The sequence below is a fragment of the Crotalus tigris genome, unplaced genomic scaffold (assembly GCF_016545835.1).
Source record: "Crotalus tigris isolate CLP2741 ecotype Arizona unplaced genomic scaffold, ASM1654583v1 scf7180000018371.15429387391:27106975, whole genome shotgun sequence".
In the NCBI taxonomy this organism is placed as follows: Eukaryota; Metazoa; Chordata; class Lepidosauria; order Squamata; family Viperidae; genus Crotalus; species Crotalus tigris.
Genome location: NW_024096970.1, coordinates 26,086,751 through 26,106,755, shown reverse-complemented (window position 1 = coordinate 26,106,755; position 20,005 = coordinate 26,086,751). Strand labels below are relative to the sequence as shown.

At 37.7% G+C, this 20,005-nt stretch overlaps 1 protein-coding gene across 3 annotated transcripts in view; it reads left to right on the top strand.

The window, feature by feature from the left end:
• The window catches only part of NUBPL (nucleotide binding protein like), a 73,837-nt gene that overhangs the window by 7,880 nt on the left and 45,952 nt on the right, over positions 1-20,005 (top strand). For 2 of the 3 annotated variants that reach the window (XM_039351885.1, XM_039351887.1), the window contains one exon: positions 18,063-18,153. In XM_039351885.1, the coding sequence (XP_039207819.1) occupies positions 18,063-18,153 (91 nt within the window). Of the gene's footprint in view, positions 1-18,061; positions 18,154-20,005 lie in introns of those variants that run through there. The other variant, XM_039351886.1, reaches the window with a different exon arrangement.

Genomic DNA, 20,005 nt, shown 5'->3' with positions numbered 1-20,005 from the left:
GTTGATTGAGTGCACTTTGTTGTTCTTTATATAGTTCTGCAGGTATTCCATCTGGACCAGTCACCTTATTGATCTTTTGTTTATTTATAGCCCTGATTATTTCAGCCATTCTTATTTCCTCATTTAACATAGATTTTATTTCCTCCGGAATCTTCGGTATGTCTACCTTCCCTAAGTATTCTATTATCCTTCTTACATTTTCGCTCTCATTTCTCTTATATAATTTTTCATAGTATCTTTGAGCAATTCCCCTTTTTATAGTCTCCTCCCCCTGGGTCTCTCCTTTCTCATCTTCCAAATTAATAATCCATTGCTTCTCTTTCTGCCTTCTTAGTTTATACGCTAGCCATCTTCCTGATTTATTTGCATGCTCAAAGTTATTTTGCTTAGCTGCCTGTAGTTTTTGTGCTAACTTTTCCGAATCCTCTATACAGAGTTTATGTTTAATTAAATCCATTTTGTTTTTCAATCCTTTGTATTCAGGATCTCTCTGAAATTGTGTTTCAGCCTGTTTGTATTCTTCCTCTAGCCTCATCCTATATTGTTTTTTCTCTTTGTTTCTCTTAGCCATGTACGAAATTGCTACACCCCTCATGTATGCTTTTGCTGTATCCCAAATGTTCTGCAAGGATTTATACTCATTGTCATTCGCTTGAAAGAAAAAGTGGATTTCTTTCTCCATTCTTTCTTTAAATTCTTTTTCTTTAAAAATCACTCTTTGGAGAGTCCATCTTGGCCTGCTTCTTTGTCCTTTCAAGTGAAAACTTATCGGATTATGGTCTGCCCAGAGGCTAGGTTCAATATCAATTTCTTCAATTTCCGAAGCTAATTCCTTGGTAAACCATAGCATATCTATCCTGGTCCATGATCTATGTCTACTAGAAAAGTATGTGTATTTCCTCTTATCATAATTCCTTTCCCTCCAAATGTCATGTAAGCTAAGATCTGTACACATCTCAAAGAAGGTTTTGGGAAGTATTTTTTTTCCCTTTTCCTTGCCACCGTACTTTTATGGTCTTTTGTTTTATCTGCAATCGCATTAAAATCTCCGATTATACAGAAACCATCTCCCTCCGTATTACTCAGCTTATTATGAAGATTTTTTAAAAAGTACACTTGAGCTCCATTTGGGGCATATATTACAACAATTATCATAATTTTTTTTATTCAGCTTAGCCTCAACTATCAAGACCCTTCCCTCTTTGTCTTTATAGATTTGTTTCGAAATTATCTTCTGCTTAACATACAGAGCTACTCCTCTTTTTTTTCCTCATCTAGTGAAACATATAGCTTACCTAATTTAGATTGTCCTAATAGATATTCTTGATCTGTTTTTATGTGAACCTCCTGTAAGGTGATAATGTCCGCATTTAGTCTAATAAGCTTACTAAAAACTTTCCTACGTTTTACTGGTGCATTCAACCCTCTAATATTTGTTGACCAAATCTTATACTCCTCTCCCATTGTCCTGTTTTTGTCGTGTCTTTGTGCTTCTAGTAATTCTTATTTCCTTCGCCTCTTCTAAGCTTCTCCCCTGCTGTTCTAGCCTATCATGACCTCTTCCCCCTCTCACTTCCTCCATGCTTTGCTCTGTCCCTCTTTTCTCCAACATTCGTTCAATATCTCTTCTTTTTTCAACCATAAGACTTTCTTCTCCGAGATCCCTCAGGTCTTCCTGTGAAGCACAATATTGCCTATAGAAGTCTTCTGCTTTCTCTACTGTATCCAATCTAAACCTTTTCTCTTGCCAAGTCACAATAAGTCCCTCTGGTGTTAACCATCTAAAATTTACATTGCTTTGATGTAACTTGGACGTCAGGAAGAGGTAGTTCTTTCTGAGGTCTCTCATCCTTTTTGGTATCTGTTTTAATACAATAATTTGTTTCCCTCCGTATTCTAACTGTTCATCATGTGTTCTATATAATAGTTCATCTCTAATTTTCTTTTTTATAAACTTCACATGGACCTCTCTGGGAAGGTTATGTCGTCTCCCATAATTTGTCTGCACCCTATATATCTCGTCCATTCCAGCAATCATCTCTTCTTTGCCAGTCTCCAGAGCTCCTGCCAACAAACCTGCCATCTTGTCTGGAAGGTCTTCTCCTCTTTCCTCAATAACATTTTGGAATCTAAGATATTGGGTCGCCTTCTCCACTTCCAGTAACATCATAGAAAATAAGCACAAAATTGTGATTGATAAAGTTTACAAAGCATTGAGCAGATGCTGAAGACATCTGCATGTCTCTAAAGACATGTCTCTGAAGACAGCAGGCATTATACTATTTCTCTTAGTTTATTGTAATTTTTCTGATAACAGATTTTTTTTAAAAAAAAATCCTTTCAAATGGCAATAGTCAGTTCTGCTCCCCTAGGAAACCTCTAAAGAATTCTAAATGCTTCTATTAGGCTGATAAGCATTCACTCTAGGTTGAGTATTTAATGAAAACATAACCACAGACAATTTATTGTAGCAGAAGCAATTCAAATTAGTAAAAACCGGCTACAGTACATCAAGATTTTTTGTTCATGAAGAGGGTGTTTTGGTGAGGAAACGTCAGCTGTGTGTGACTAAAGGTGGCACAGATCCAGCTGAGAAACTATGCTTATGCTGTCACCATGTGGGGAGAGTTTCGTTCAAAATTGCTTTTATCAAGGAAAGCTGTGATACTAACCATCAGTTTTGTATGAATTATAGCAAAGGGGAATAATCTGTTCAGTGGTGAAAGAAAGGATCCCTGTTAATTTGCAGTTAGCACATTTTGCATGAATAGAAAAAAGGACACACAGTTAAATAAAAATAAATAAGGAGGCAATTAAGTGAATACACTGGGCTATTTATTTATATTTCAGCTGTTTCAGTTCTTTGAAGTGGTGCATGAACTATATTTAAAAAGCAAATAATAAAACCACCAAAGCAGCAAAGTTCTAAAAAGGCAAACAATTGTAATAATACCCCTTTCCAAGTCCCATTATGCTGCCTCATTGTGATGGAATATGGAAGTCCTGGGAAGGATAAGCAAAACATGCTAGATCTCTATTCCAAGAATATACACCTGCAAGATGACCCAAGGCCTGAAGATCTTCCCAGCTGCCCAACTAAAGTAAATAGGCAGCTATACTGGGCAGCAGAAATATAGAAAGATGAGGGAGAAGGATAATCACCATAGTGACAATAGAAAGTCATCACTTCATATTGTGGCAGGACAAGGCAATGATGACCACTTTTGTATTTTACCAAGAAAATCAGGTAGATAAAATGCTAATGAGTTAATGTTGAAGATCTTGTAGACTACTAAAGGTTTTTATAATATGGGTGTTTATAGACTTTGGGATGTCAACTTCCTGATGTTGCCATGCAAGAAAAAAAAAATCTAAAGTTGCAAAGACAATTATAATGGGAACATGGAATATGGGAAACCTTAATAGACTGAAAGATGAAATAAATCAGCTACACATTGAATGTTAGGCATCAGCAAAATAAAATGGACCAAAATAGGACACTTTTGCCAGAAGATCATACTGTTTACTATTAAGAACATGAAGAACTGGAAAGGAACAGCATTGCTTTCATAGTAAAGAAAGATGTGCCAAAAATAATTTGTTGTTGTTAATTGCGAAGTCGTGTCCGACCCATCGCGACCCCATGGACAATGTTCCTCCAGGTCCTCTACCTGTCCTCTACCATCTTCTGGAGTCCATTTAAGTTCACACCTACTGCTTCAGTGACTCCATCCAGCCATCTCATTCTCTGTCGTCCCATTCTTCTATTGCCCTCAATCTTTCCCAGCATTAGGCCCTTCTCCAGTGAGTCCTTCCTTAGACTTTGTGGACAATTATTTAATGTAATGATTATTCAAGTTTATGCTCCACACTAATGTAAAAGAAGAGATTGATGAATTTTATGTTCAAGTTCAGTCTGAAATCTACCAAACATGCAAAGTGTACTGATTATGTCTGAAGACTGGATTGCAAAATTTAGAAATTAGGAATAGTAATAAAGAAAATAAAGTTGGCCTAGGCAAATGAAATGAAGCAGGAGAATAAGTTATCATTTTCTGCCAATTAAATGATTTCTTCATTGCAAACACATTTTTCAGACAACCAAAATGAGCCTATATTTATGGACATCACCCGATGGAACACACAGAAATCAGATGGATTATATTATTGGTACAAAGAGATGGAGGAGCCCAGCAAAAGCAGCAAAGATATAGTTGGGGGCTGTCTATAGAATATATCATAAACTGTTCATGTTCAAGTTTGAAGTCAGGCTAAACAGAAAGAACAAAACCAACTAGTTTCCATAATACGATGATGAAGATAAACCTGCTGTTTTCAAGATGGATGCCAGGAATTGTTTTGAATTCTTGAAACTCACTGATTGGGAACTAGAGGAGATTGAAATCTCATCAGACAAGTTATAAGAGGGTATATGTAGCTCAGGGTTGAACTGAGGAGTCCCAAACAGTGGAAATTATCAATAAAAGGAGACGCCAAAGCCAGGATCATAGTGCTACTAATTAGAGGGCCCATTCTTGTAGCCACTTGGTAGGAACAACTAGAGAAAGGTCTCCAGTTTCAGAGCATATGTAGGCAAATATTAAGAGTATTAGAGTTTAGAATATTAGTATTAGAGCGGACTTAACAACTGCAAGGCAGTCTTTTCTGACTGTCCCACTGGAAGAGTTGTCTATGAGATATAATTGCCTTGGTTAATTCCAACTGGCTGTTGGAAGGTGCTGTTTTTTGAACTATATCTGGTTCATTTTTGCATCAGCCATTGACAAAGGAAGATTGATATTGAAAAAAAATTGTAGGTGAAAAGTGTCACACTGTTGCATGTATAAACATTCATCTCTCCTTTCCAAGGCTTGCACCCTGCGTACCTGGAAACAATTTTATGCTTACGGTAATTACAGCTTATTTATTTCCTTTGCAACAGATATTCTATATTGGTTTTTGAAACAGATTACATTGCTGTCAAATACTTAATTTATGGAACTTAGACATATAAACTGAAGAATAGCCACCCTTAATGTGTATGCTGAGAGAGAGAGAGAGAGAAAGAGAGAGAGAGAGAGAGACAGAGAGAGAGAATATGAACCATAATAGTAATATTAAACATACATTTTCAAAATAGGAACAGATTAAGAAAAACCTCTAGCAAATTATTAGAAAATCAGGATACTTTTGTGGAAAAATGTATTGAATCAATGAAAACAGGCCATTTTTTTAAAAAAGTGTTTTGTTTAATGCAGAGGGAACCAGCAGAGGGTGCTCACCAAACCAAATTTTGTGTTCTGCTGTTTCATCTCCTATGGCACTCCAATCATGATGTCATGAAACAAATTTAACATGCGCACACACATCTTTCCTAGAGCAGAGTACTTTTAAGGAATTGGAAATGGGGAGACGGACTAAAAAATGCAAAAGATTCCATGGGCCAAGAATTATCTAGGTATAACACCCACTTGCAAATTGACAAGGAACTAAGTGATTTTATTTTTATAGTCATAGCACATTGAATACATTATATGCAGATATTTACTCTGCATTTTGATGTCTGTCTGCCTGCCTCTAGGGAATTTGAATATGGAATCTTAAATTTTACTTAGTGATAGAAAAAGAAAATAGATGAAAAAAAGGAATGTATGCAATTAAATTTCCAAATGCAGAGATCAGAGGAAAGCTAAAATGCTCCCTAATATTTTGATGCATATTATTTCCAAGAAGGGAATGTATCATATTACATGACTTTCTTTTGTTTTTATTTTTCAAGTAAGAAATACTATTTGTTGGCAATATCATTGAGCAAGGAGAAAAATATATTCATTTCTCTATGTCAGCTAATCTCATTCTGCTGTTTAATAGAAGTGTTGAACTTAAATTGCCATAATTCTGCTATAATTCTCTAATTTTGGAAAAAGCTGCTTTAATCCTGTGCCATATTAAAATCTATGAATTTATATAGCCTGAGCACTACATATGTCTGGTGCAGGACATGGCATTGATATCAACACACCAAACAATGCTTTTGCATTTTTTAAAAAATTAAATCTTTGTTACAACCAAAGATCAGAAAATATGTACAATTAATACATTTTAAAATTATAATATGAATAATAAAATGAGATTAAAATTAGTCAAAAAATCAATTGTTGCATTGTCATCATTGTGATCCAATTATAGATAGCAACACTCCTTGTTACAAATTAATTACTGTCTGACATATGCAACAATTTTGTGCATATTCTTTTTGTCCCCTGATCTTCGTTGTAATAAAGATTTGATTTCAATTTGATGCATGTCACAAAGCTGATATTTAAAGCCTCCTGACAGCAGACATTAGCCCCTCCCCCCACATCTTGAATACTTAAATTCATTGGGGGACAATGTGTCATCCAAAGCTATGTGCAGCCTTCTGGAAATTCACATGCAGTCCCTAACAACTCTCTAGATCAAGGGTCCCCAACCTTTCTGGGTTGGCAGCTTGGTGAGAAAGGGAGGGGCATTCACCTTTATGTGCATATGCACACACATGCAAATGTGGCTGCGTATGCATACATGCGAACAGGGCCGTGAGCATGCGCACTCCACAAATGGCATCGGCAAGAGGCTTGCGGCTCGACTAGTGCCAGCCCAAGGCTTGCTACTTGTGGCTAGGCTAGCGACTTGTGGCTCAGCTAGCGCCAGCGCAAAGGAGGGTAAGTGTGTACACATGCACTGGTCAGCCATTCATGTGGCCCGATGGCCAAAAGGCCATGGCCTGGTAGTGGACTGCACCCCATAGGTTGGGGACCTCTGTTCTAGATTCTGCTGTTCAGTCGAGCTGCAAGTCTCTCTCCAGCGCTAGCCCCATTTGTGGAGTGTGCATGCACACACAGCCATATTTGCCTGTGTGCACAAGTGCGCATAATGTGTGGGGTCTCACTCTCTCTTGCCAAAGACCTGGATGAAGAACCAGGTCTTCCATGGCTTTTCCAAACAGAGGCAAACTGGGAGCTTCGGCTCTTGGTAGAACCTCACTCATGTGGGCAGGCACTGCTATAAAGAAGGCCCCAATTCTGGAGACCCCATAGATGACATTGTTTAATTGAAGAAACCATGAATGACTCTCTGAAGCATTCCCCAATCTAGGAAAGAGTGCTATTGGCTCACCAACGAAGTTATATACAGTGTCCTTGCTGAGATCTCTTCAAGCAGAAGCTGCAAGTCCAGGGAGACCCCCAGATTGGGTAGCAATTTTGAAGAGGGAGATGCAATTCCATCCAAGGTCAGGGATTTAATATCCTCAGATTTGGAGTAGATTAACAGTTGTATATAGTTATAAAGATTACAGCTTAGTTTTCATACAAAATCTTGATTTCATAACATGTTATAACTGCTCAGAGTTCCTGGGAGTGGGGCGACATACATTTAATAGAAGAAGATGATGATGATGATCATGAATATTTCTACTACTTCAGCTGAATCAGTTTCAGGATGTACATGTGTCTTAAAGACACCTTTTGAAGTGTAGTGTACAAATATCTTTTCAAAATCTGTTACAAAACTTTTTCAAGAATCCAGTCACAATACTTTTAAAGAACTTCATAAATATATTAAAGTCCAAAGTTTAGGAATATGGTTCATCAGAATATCGATATGTTTCATCTTAACTCCCTTATTGAATTCTTAGTTAACAATATTAAGATTATTCAAACAACGAAACAACCAGAGGATATATTCAATCATATGCGTTGATTTACTTTAAATTTACTGCATCCCCAACATAAAATATTTCATTTTTAGCATTTACTGTTGCTTCTCCCTTAATTGTACCATTGACTCTCCCCATATCTTTGTGTCTTATAATCTCTCCCTTCTGTCCAAACAGGAAACTTCATGTAATAATATTGATATTTAATGTAATTGTTATTCCTTTAGCCAGATATTTTAAGGTAGTTCTGTTTTATTTGTGATGCAGCTCCTCGCATATTGTTCAAAGGCTGATAACCCTTTGCTCAGTGAAAATTGTATACCTGTTTTAAGAATTTAAAGAATATAGCAAAATAATAAGCTTATTATTAATTCCCAACTTGCATTCAAGATTTCTTCAAAGCTTGATTCAGTCTGAAATAAATATGCAGATCTATTCCAGAATCTAGGGGTTTTTTTGCTATTAAAATGTTAGAACCTATAAATTGAAAAAAGAATGTTCGCTAGGTTTGAGCATAAGTAGGCAATTCTGCAAATATTTATCTTTCAAGCAATAATTAGGGGATAATGCATTAGGGTGATGACTTGAAGGGGTTTGATTAGCTGAAAATACAGATAAAAAGAATGAGTCATGAATTGTCATAATCAGGTAAATTATGTGTTTTGTCTGAGAATAAAGGAGTTTGAAAATAGTATTGAAGCCTTTGAAATCAGGCATAAAAATGTGGCTTCTCAGTCTTAAAATTATGGCTTTCGTGTAGAAGACATGAAATAGCATAATCCGTCAGAGTAACTCCAATAGGATGTTAAATAGCTTTGTGCATAATAAAGAAGCCTAATTGTTTTTTAAAATAATGTTAAAAGAAATACTAGCTTTGATCTTCATGATTAACTAAATCGTACATGGTACTCTCTTCCAATTACTATTACATCAAAAATTTTAAGAAAAATTATATTGATTGATTATGCAGTTAGGAAATTGAGATATGCCTCTTAATGGTACTATCAAGAGCATCTTCATGCTTTTACTCATCGCATGCTTTCCCGTCACTTGGGGCTCTGCTTCAGATCACTTGGCCTCATGACCATAGACATATGATTGTAAGTCTATAGATTTTTTTGGGTGAAATGTTCAAATGAGATTTTCAAATGTGATTTGAAAAATACCAGCATTGGTTGGATTTGTACACTAACTAACTAACGCTTAGATTTATATACTGCTTCATAGTGCTTTATAGTCCTTTCTAAGCGGTTTACAGAGTCAGTATATTGCCCCCAACAATCTGGGTCCTCATTTTACCGACTTAGGAAGGATGAAAGGCTGAGTTAACCTTGAGCTGGTCAGAACTGAATTCCTGGCAGTAGCTAGTAAAGTTAATAACATTATGTTTAAAAACATATTTCACTTTCCAAGGGACCACATATGAGCAGGTCAAAGGAACACCTATGGGATCCCCCATTTCAAGTATAGTGGCAGAGGCTGTCCTACAACGTTTGGAGACCATAGTGATGACCCAGTTTCACCCCAAATTTTGGGTCCAGTATGTGGACGATACGTTTGTAATTATTAAGAAGCAAGATAAGGCTGATTTTATGGATGCGCTAAACTCTGTATACCGTGACATCTGCTTCACAGCAGACAAAGAGAACCAAGGCACTTTAGCCTTTCTGGATGTATTGGTCCACCACCAACCGGATGGGACTCTATACACAAAGGTATATCGCAAACCAACTCATACCAACAGGACCCTCCATTATGAGAGCAACCATCCAGTGGACCATAAAATCAGGTATGTAAGAACATTATTCAGATGGATTGATTCACATTGCAGCACAACCAGGACCAAAATTGAAGAAAGAAACCATCTCTTCTGAACCTGTAAGTACAATGGTTACCCTACTGAATTTATCAGGAAGTACAGTAGACCACATAGATCCCGTAAAAACTTGCAAAAAGCCAATAGGACAACAACACAAAATGTGCATATCCCTCTCCCATACATTAATGGTGTATCAGAGGCAACAGCCAGATTACTGGCCCCCTTTAATATAGAAGTGGCCCATAAACTAGATCAAACTTTACGGTCTAAGAAAATGCACCCAAAAGACCCACTCCCCAACAAAGAAAAATCTTCGGTAATATATAAGATCAAGTGTAAGGACTGTTCCTGCAATTACATTGGGGAGACTACTAAAAGGTTAAAAACTAGGGTGCATGAGCATGCACTAGCAGTTAAACGACAGGAACAGTATTCACAGATTTGGACCCATATGACCAACCATGGGCATGAATTTGATCTTAACAATGCACAGCCTATATCCAGAGACACCACCAAGGGAGGCCGCCTACTTAAGGAAGCCTGGCTTTCTAATTCCCTGGTCCAACACCTTAAAGCCACAGGACATGAAATTGACTTTAAAAATACCAGAACCATTGCCAAAAGTGAACATTTTAATAACAGAATAATCAGAGAAGCCATCGAGATAGAAAAACGCCCACACAGCATGAACAAGCGAGATGATACCTCCCGCCTACCAGCCATTTGGAAACCCGCCCTTATTGACAAACGACTCCCTAACACAAAAAATGATACCAGACCCACACTCACAAAAACCACACAGGATGTCACCACCACACATCCACGCAAAAAGCAAACCCAAAGCCACACCGATGATGAGGTACGACCACAAACCAGAAGCCAGACCACAGCTGCATCATTAGCCACTTTAAACCCCTCCAATCCATACATGAAGCAAACGGACACCCTCCATGAAGATGAGGCACGACCACGAACGCGAAGCCAAAAAATAGCAAGGCAGCCCAAAATCTTAAACCCCCCTGCAACTCAGACTAACCTGAGCACAACCAAACAGAACACTCCTCCAGCCAATCAGAGCACAGCCAACCCCCCAGCCAATCAGAGCACAGCCAAGCCCCTAACCAATCAGAACACACCTCCACCCAATCAGAACACAGCCAAGCTCCCACCCAATCAGTTCATACCCCCACTGGCAGTTAAAAGGAAGAAACAGCTAAGACCACACATTGCTGCTCGAAGCACGAAGCTGAAAACACCAGCCTGAAGATGACGAATGGGACTTCGTCGAAACGTCGCCAAGACACTTCCAATTTTACGCGGGAGAAAACCCGAACAACCAAAGACCTACAAATATATATGTAGTATGTATGTGTGTATATATATATATATATATATATATATATATATATATATATATATGTAGGTCTTTGGTTGTTCGGGTTTTCTCCCACGTAAAATTGGAAGTGTCTTGGCGACGTTTCGATGAAGTCCCATTCGTCATCTTCAGGCTGGTGTTTTCAGCTTCGTGCTTCGAGCAGCAATGTGTGGTATAGCAATAAAATATAGAAAAAACAAACACCAGGATAAAAGTAAAAGAAACCTGTTTAATACAAACAAGTTTGTAAATAAAAGAGTTACCAAGCTTTCATCGGTCCGACTGCCGACGTCATCAGGGTTGGAATGCTAGGTGATTAGGGAGCTTGCCTATATAGCTACCTGTCTCTGCGCCCAGCTTCTCAAGCACATAATCGGCCCATTAGTTGTATTAATCTGCAACGTGCTAAGTTGATTCACATGCGACACCTGTTGGTGGACCCGGTGGTTATGCCCAGATCCTCCATTACTTTTCTAGAGCGCGTATGAGTGCCTGGGGGACGGCTGTCAAGCTTTCTCTGCCCCCTATCTCTCCCCCCCTCTCTCATACAGAGTAATATTTTAAAATGAATCAATGTACTTTTGCTGTTAGAGAACAATAATGATAGATTTGACATTGCCCAAGAAAAGCAGTTTTTTGTACTCCACAATCATGTGGAGCAAACAAGATTTGCAGGCTTTTAATGCTTTAAAAACCTGAAAAACATGCTTAATCCAAATGAACAGAACCTTCCCCTTACAGTAATGTGACTCTTTATGGATGAGAACCGCTCTGTTATGCTTTTCATGATTTTATTAGCATCTCCTGTGTTGCTGGATGCTTAAAAGACCTGGTCTTAGACCAACAGGGTAAATGTTTCCCTTATATTTGCCAATTTATAGATATAGAAGCTAATTTAGAATCATTTCCAAAACCAATTTTAATTTGATGTTACCTAATACCTAAATTAGATCATCCAAACAATGTTTTCCTTCCAAATAACCCAGGTGAATCACTCTTACTCAAATTCAAAGTTGCTTCTCAGAAGCTCAATGTGTCTGCCACACAAAATTTCTGTATCATAACCAGCTTTTATTGCTGCTAATTGTCACGGCTATGTTTTTCAATAATACTTCAAATAAATACAAATGAAGGATCAGTTATGCTTTTATAACAAAAACAAACTTTTGGTAATCCTGCCCCTAACCCCAAATATGCCTGTATTTTTCTAATTTTCTAAAGCAGGGATCCCCAACCCCGGGTCCATAGACCAGTACCGGGCCGTAGCATGCCAGCAACCGGTCCAACAAACAAGCAAAGCCCCATCTGAGAGATGCAGGCAGCACATAAAACCACGCATCCTCCGGTCCGTGGAAAAACCTGGTGCCCAAAAGGTTGGGGACCTCTGTTCTAAACAATTAGTGTGGCAGAAAATAGCAAGTTAAATAAGATCAGTTAACATTCAGAAGCATATATTCTGTGCTCTGCCAGCCCTAACTGTGTTGCATAAACTGCAGTCAGCCCCAATTCTGTCTTTAATGTCACCTTGAGACCTGAGACAGGCATCAAGAAAGACTCTCCAAGTCTCCTACTCGTCATGGGATATGATCAAGCCAGAACTATTATCAACTTATCTTAAAGCAGACACAAAGGACCTATTGGATCTAGCCAGGACTCCAACCTTTATTGCCAAATGGCATAGCTAACTAAAACTCATATCATGCCCATCCCTCAGCTGTCTTTGAAGGTTGCTAGAAGAAGATTCCTTACCTGGGAAGATAATGCTTCTGTTACTCTGGACACAAGAAACAAAGGGCATGTGCTTCTCCAGTGCCTGTATTACAAAGACATTTGTGCTAGGCTCATCTCACCATTACTGCATAAATACCTTGGATGCCCTGGATAATTTTAAACCACACAATTGCTTTCAGATACCAACCCTGCTACATCATTCAGTGTTGCCAGGTTCTGTTCAGCAGTGGTTCAAAATTCTTCAGATTATGACCTGTGTTTTAAACTAGGTATAATGAGCATCTATTTCACCATATTAGAGTGCTCTGTAACTTGTTATAATCTTCCATGTACTAACTTTTTCTGCTGTCCTATACCCATCTAATATTTCTGCCCCTTATTTTAGATTCTTGCTTTTTATATGTACATTTAGTTTTTCATTCATATATCTTTTATATATTATAGCTATTAATTTCTACACAATACAAATAGTCCTTGACTTACAATGGGTCCTTAATGACCATTCAAAATTGTGATAGCCCAAATTTATATGGCTGTTTGCAGAGTTCCATGGTTACATGACTTAAATTTACAGTGTTTTTTGCTGAAAACCAGTGTTTACAAGCAAACATGGGTTTGCTTAATGACTGTGGCATTTGCTTTACAACCATGGTGTTTGCTTAATGACATGGGTTACCTGGTTACCTGGGTTACCTGTCTCCATTATGGTCATAAGTCAAGGACTAGCTGTATAGGGAGTTTTTGTTTCTATTTCACAATTGTGTGTGATAGAGTAAGTCCTTCTGACATGTGGGGTAACCAGAAAACAGTATCAAATAACTTTCAAATATTGTCTATTGGTGTCAATTCTGATGGCAGGTGGATAGCCCTTAGAATATTACACTTAAAATGGATAAATACAATTAGTAGCAGTGTCTACGATAACAATAAAAAAATTAATAAGCATGCAATGTCATCCTGCGAATTCCATGTTTATGTTTTTACCTCAGAATGTCTCATGCAAGCATATTAATCATTTGCCTACCTTGCTGCCCTCACTTACCTGCCTCTGGTATCAACAGCATTTAGTGTAACTTCTGCTTATTTAGAATTATTAAGAGTACACAGTTATAAAATTGTACTAGTAAAAACCCACTGGTTTCACTGCATAAACCCACCATAATGCAATAGCTTTATTTTTGTTCAGATACAAACATTCAAGTGATAATTTGAGAAAGCTGTCCAAAAGGAGAAACAATCTTGAAGAAGAAAAAAAAAGAATGCTTATTAATATAACAATTCTCAATGGTCAGATGGGACTACCTTTAGAATTTTAAAATGCAGAATACTTTTCATGATGCTGCATTAGGCACCCAGGATTTCATTTCTTTGTCACAACATTTGTTGTTGTTGTTTTTTTGTTCTTCCTTGTTTTACTCACATAATAAATTTCATTGGGAATGTCATTTAGTATTGCTAAGCACTGACAGTACTTGAAACTTTTTAAATTCCAGTTTTACAGGGATAGTCCTGATTTTGGGGAAGGAAAAGGATTCTTCCTAATGGGAGTGCCCAAGATAGAGTGGGCATAATAGTATGGGAACAAGTAATCATGGAAATGATGCCTTTCTATTACTCATCAAGTCTGGAGTACCTTATTGTAGAAGGTAACATGGGAATGAAAGTATTCCATTATCCATTTCCTGGCTGATTGATTAGGGCTACCGGTACTAATTTGCAGAAATAGAGAATAAGAAGTCAAGTTAGTGTTCTTGTATCTCTTTGTTGACAACTAATGGATTTTTGCAGACCAGATCTGATAGCCCTATGATGGAGAGAGAGATTTATTGATTGTGAGGAATGTTTGGAGCTATTTAAGTTGCTTTGTTCCAGAAAAGCTGTTCTAAATAATCTTTGTGTCCTTTTTTTCTGGTAATTTTTGCCTGTGATTTTAGGAAAATCGGCTTGTTGATTAATTTGTATATATGAATTTTTAATATTCATGTATCCAGATTTTTACTTTTGGAAATCAGGTCAGCCTGCTTACTCTACAAATTATCAGGACTGCAGAAAGCATTGTGCTTAGTTGCTATTTCTCTGTCTTTTCTGTTCTTTTGTTCCTTGCATTTATACCCAGACTCCTCCTCCTTTCCCATCTGTATTATTTTGTAGAAGTAGTTCTCGTTTAACAACCATATGTTCAGTGATGTTTGAGAGTTATGGCAATGCTGAAGGAATGGTAGTTAAACCAATTTCCTAAAGTTATGGCCGTTGTTGGGTGCCCACAATCACCTGATCAAAATTCAGGTATTTGATAGCCTGCCTGCTCTTACAACAGCGTGTAAGATTCCCCTTACCTGCCTATACTCTCCATCCCTGCCCTTTTTGCCACCCTTTACTCCACCGTGTCTGTTGGCCTTGCTGCCCTGAGCTCTGCTTGCCTGCTGCCCTGTTGCCTCCAGCTGACCTCTGCCATCTTCAACTGCCATCTTCAAATGGGGTTTGCTGGAATAGCTGTCACTAAGTGATGTAGTCACATGATGGCACACTTTACGACCAGATTGTTTAGCGATGGGAATTCCAGTCCCAATTACTGTTGCATCTTGAGCATTGCCTATATGCTGATTTCTTGATGTTATATTTACACTATCTCAAAAGCAAATACATCCAATCTAAATTTGGTATTAAGGGAAGACGCTTATATATGCACAGACTCAACATTGAACATCTCCTGTGACAGCTGCTAGTAAATGAGTTGGAAAGAATTCTAACAATCATGTTCTACATGTCTTTCCTATATTGTTATATTTTGCATAAATACTTGTTTATGAATGTATTACAAGACATTGGTTTTTAATTTGGAGGTAGTTACCAAGAGAGTAATTTGAGCCTATCCTGTAGGAGATGACCAGGCTGAGTCTTAAGGGAGGGGTCAAAGGCATCATAAGTTATGAGTGTCTGCGTGCCAATACAAAATCAAACTTCAGCCCCCTTGAATGCTTGTCTTATCTCCCGCACATTTCCCTTGACCACCAGTTGGTCAGATTCTTGTAGAGAGCTTAAGTTTGCAATAAATCTTTATACTCATTTGAACTGCCTGAATCTCCTGATTTCCCAAATGATTGACATATCCTGAGGCAATGGAACAAGTTATAATTGCTTATTTGAACCACTGTCCTAGCAGATGAATTTTATATATGCTTATTCAAAGTTATTTATTATTTTTAAAAAAGAATTTTTATTATTATTATTTTATTTTATTAATTATTTCAAAGAAGTAAAACACAGAAAAATAGGTCTCATTTTTACTAAAGAGAGCTAGACTTACACAGTTATTTAACAACGACAATAACAATAATAATAATGTTGAAAGGGACCTTGGAGGTCATCTAGTCCAACCCCCTGCTCAGGCAGGAAACTCTATACCATTTCAGACAAATGGCTATGCAGTCTCTTCTTAAAAACTTCCAGTGTTGGAGCATTCACTGCTTCTGGAGGCAGGTTGTTCCATTGGTTAATTGTTCTAACCAGTGCTTTTTTGGAAAAAAAAAAAAAGGTGCCGGAACTCACACATGTCATACAACCTGTCTTGCCTACCTTACAAGGTTCCATCCAAAAAAGGTGCCGGAACTCCGTTCTGGGCGTTCTATGACAAAAAAAGCCCTAGTTCTAACTGTCAAGAAGTTTCTCCTTAGCTCTAGGTTGATTCTCTCCTTGATTAGTTTCCATCCGTTGTTTCTTTCCTGCCTTCAGGTGCTTTGGAGAATAGCTTGACTCCCTCTTCTTTGTGGCAGCCCCTGAGATATTGGAACACTGCTGTCATGTACCCCCTTGTCCTTCTCTTCATTAATCTAGATATATCCAATTCCAGCAACCGTTCCTTATATATTTTAGCCTCCAGTCCCCTAATCATCTTTGTTGCTCTTCTCTGTACTCTTTCTAGAGTCTCAACATCTTTTTTACATCGTGTGACCAAAACTGGATGCAGTATTCCAAGTGTGGCCTTACCAAGGCATTGTAAAGTGGTATTAATACTTCACATGATCTTGATTCTATCCCTCTGTTAATGTAGCCTAGCACTGTGTTGGCTTTTTTGGCAGCTGCAGCACACTGCTGGCTCATATTTAAGTGATTGTCCACTAGGACTCCGAGATCCCTCTCACAGTTACTACTATTGAACAAGGTACCCCTATACTATACCTGTACCATTGGGTTTTCTTGCCTAAATGTAGAACCTTACTTTTTTCACCATTGAATTTCATTTTGTTAGATAGTGCCCAGTGTTCAAGTCTGTCCAAATCCTCCTGTATCTTAAGTCTGTCTTCTGGAGTGTTGGCTATTCCTGCCAGCTTGGTGTCGTCTATTACATTATACTATTATATTAACATGTACAGTAACAATAGAAAAGACAAAGGGAGTTTAATATACAAAATAATATATATAGTTCAAACTTCTAATTCATCTTTAAACTGAGATTCTTTTCTGGTATTTTTTTTTTCTGCAGCCATGAAAGTTTGCTGCTAGTCACTTTCATTATTCTTAGTTTCAAAACTATTATATAATTAAAAAGAACAAAAAAAATCTACAAAAATCAATAAATTTTCCAGAACAAAATTGATACATGAGATATTTTATGTTTAGAAGAAAGACATTATATCATGCAACTATATCATATGAACTGATGTTGCATTTAAGCCATTAATAATTACTGAATTGAGCAATTTATTTCTGCAAATAATATACTGCATGTGCCTATCAAATACAAAATAGTAATTTTGTGCAATTCATTAGAATTTTAAATTATCAAAATATGATTAAAAAGTCCATGATCTCCCACTGACATTTGTGCCTGTGTATTTTGAACTGAGACCCAGATAACAAAATTAAGACATGGAAAATCTGCCTTTCAATTATCACATTAATCTGGTATAAACGTAGATCACAATGGAGCACTTTGAAAAGCAGATTAAATGACATTCTTGATCATCCATATCACAAAATATAGGACTTTAAACAGCTACCACTTTTTTTGTCTGCTGCAAAATATAAATATGGCAAATGTCCTGTCAAATATTAAATGATAAATAATAGCAAATCATTCTATTTGTTATTTGTATCTTCTTTCTTAACAGAATCTCCTCAGTTGCCTTTATCTTGCCACTGAAAACATTTTTTTTAACTGACCCAAATCCAACAGTAATTCTATGTTTTTGGACATAATTAATGGTTGTGGAAGAGAATGTACTTCCTATGTATCCTTTGTGTTTCCAAATGAATTCTGCAATGGACACTGACTGAGCATGAATCACTTTATTATGTTCAGTTACTAGAATTTTGGTGAATTTTCAGATGTCTTGCTTTAATAAGTAACTGTTAGAGAAAATATAATTCAAGTGTTGCTGTGGTTAATTTTTCCTGTTTGAAGAATATGTATAAAGATGTGCATTTTCCTTCCACAGAAAAAAGCAGTTGGATTGCTTGATGCAGATGTATATGGGCCGTCCATACCAAAAATGATGAATCTGAAAGGAAATCCAGAAGTGACATCAAGTAAGTCAGGCTGGATATCACAGTTTTCCCAGAAACTGATGCTATTTTGTTTTTTTTGGTACAGGTTATCCTTGACTTACAACCATTTGTTTAGTGATCGTTCAAAATTACAACAGTACTGAAAAAACAGACTTGTAACCAGTGGTGGGATTCAAATATGTGAACAACCGGTTCTCTGTATGGATGCCGCTTCTGGAAGTCCATTTTGGGCCTGGGCAACAAAAAATTAGCTACCGGTTCTGCCTAAGTGGTGCAAACTGGCTGAATCCTACCACTGCTTGTAACCATTTTCCCCATTTACAACCATTGCAGCATTCCCCTGATCATATGATCAAAATTCAGACACTTGGCAACTGGTTCCTAATTATGATGGTTGCAGTGTCCCGGGGTCACTTTGAAAACTTCTGGCAAGCAAAGTCAGTGAGGAAGCCAGATTCACTTAACAGCCGTGTTACTAACCTAATATATCTATGGGGATTCTCCATCGTCTAGGTTATTGTTTCAAAGGTGCTTTTTTTCAAAAGACGTCTGGACTTTCTTTGTTTTTGCTAAAGACGTTTCACTTTTCATCCAAGCAGCTTCAGGTCAGAACTGAAGAAGCTTCTTGGATGAGAAGTGAAATGTCTTCAAGCAAAAACAAAGGAAGTCCAGTTGCCTTTTGAAAAAAAGCACCTTGAGCTTCCGGTGGGAGGCGACGGCGATGGCGGCTAGCTTTTAGCCGTCCAGCTGGGGAAGTGTCAGAGCCGCGGAGCGCAGCGCGCATCAGCTGGCCCGCGGCTCGGAAACCCCTTCCCGGGCAAAGGGAAGGGACAGAGAACGCAAGAGTAGAGGTAGAACCCCTGAACCCCCTCTGGATTTATTTCTAGAGGGGGTGAAAGGAGTGTTCCCTCGGAGCTCTTGCTGATCTCCGCCTCCCAGCTGTTTTTGCTTCCTAGGAAGCAAAAGAAACCGCCGCTTCTATCTCCGTGTTTACAGCATTTTGGTGAGTAATTTTTAAACGGACGGAGCAGTTTAAAGGATTTTTTGTTATATTTTAGGTGTTTATTTTTTTATCTTTTGATTTTTACTATTTTTCCTCCTTTTCTTTGTTATACTAGTGAAAGGACTTAAGATGGCGTTTTGAAAGTGTCGGAGTTTTTTTTTCCTTTCTCTTTTGTTTTACTTTCCCTTTTTAAGGACTGTTTTTTGCTTTTGCTTTTGCTTTTGGCTTAGAATTTTTTCTTTTGAATTGTTTGCTCTTTTACTACTTATTCTTGGGATTTATTTTGGACTTTTAATGATTATAGTTTGTCTCTTTTTAAAAATTCTTTTTTTCTTTTTTTCCTCCTCCCTTTTTGGCTGGAGGGGAAAGGGAAGTGACAATTGTGCTTTTTAAAATGGCTTCAAAGAGGCAGCAGCCTTCCTCAATACCCAAGGTTATTTCTTCTCCTATAACTTCCACTGCACAGTTACAACAACAATCTAAACATGCACCACCGGCTCAGCCACCACCCTCCCCTCCTCTACCTGGACTTTCAGTACAAGAGGTTAGAGGCATAATGGGAGAGATTGTAGTTCAAATGAGAGAGGAAATGACTCAATTTGTTTCACAGATTAAATCAGAAATTAAATCTGATCTCAAAGAAGAGATAACGGGGATAAAGTCTAAATTGCAAGAAAATAATAATGAATTACGACAAGATATACTGGCAGCTGTTTCAGGTTTGGCTACTGTGGTGGTTAAGCTTGATGCAAGGCTTGAGGAAGTGGAAGACAAAGTTGACTCTTTAGATGACAAAATTCAAGACGTGGAAAGGAAGGTGGACTCCTCACAAGAAGATATTTTGATGTTTCAGTACAGACAGATGGAGTA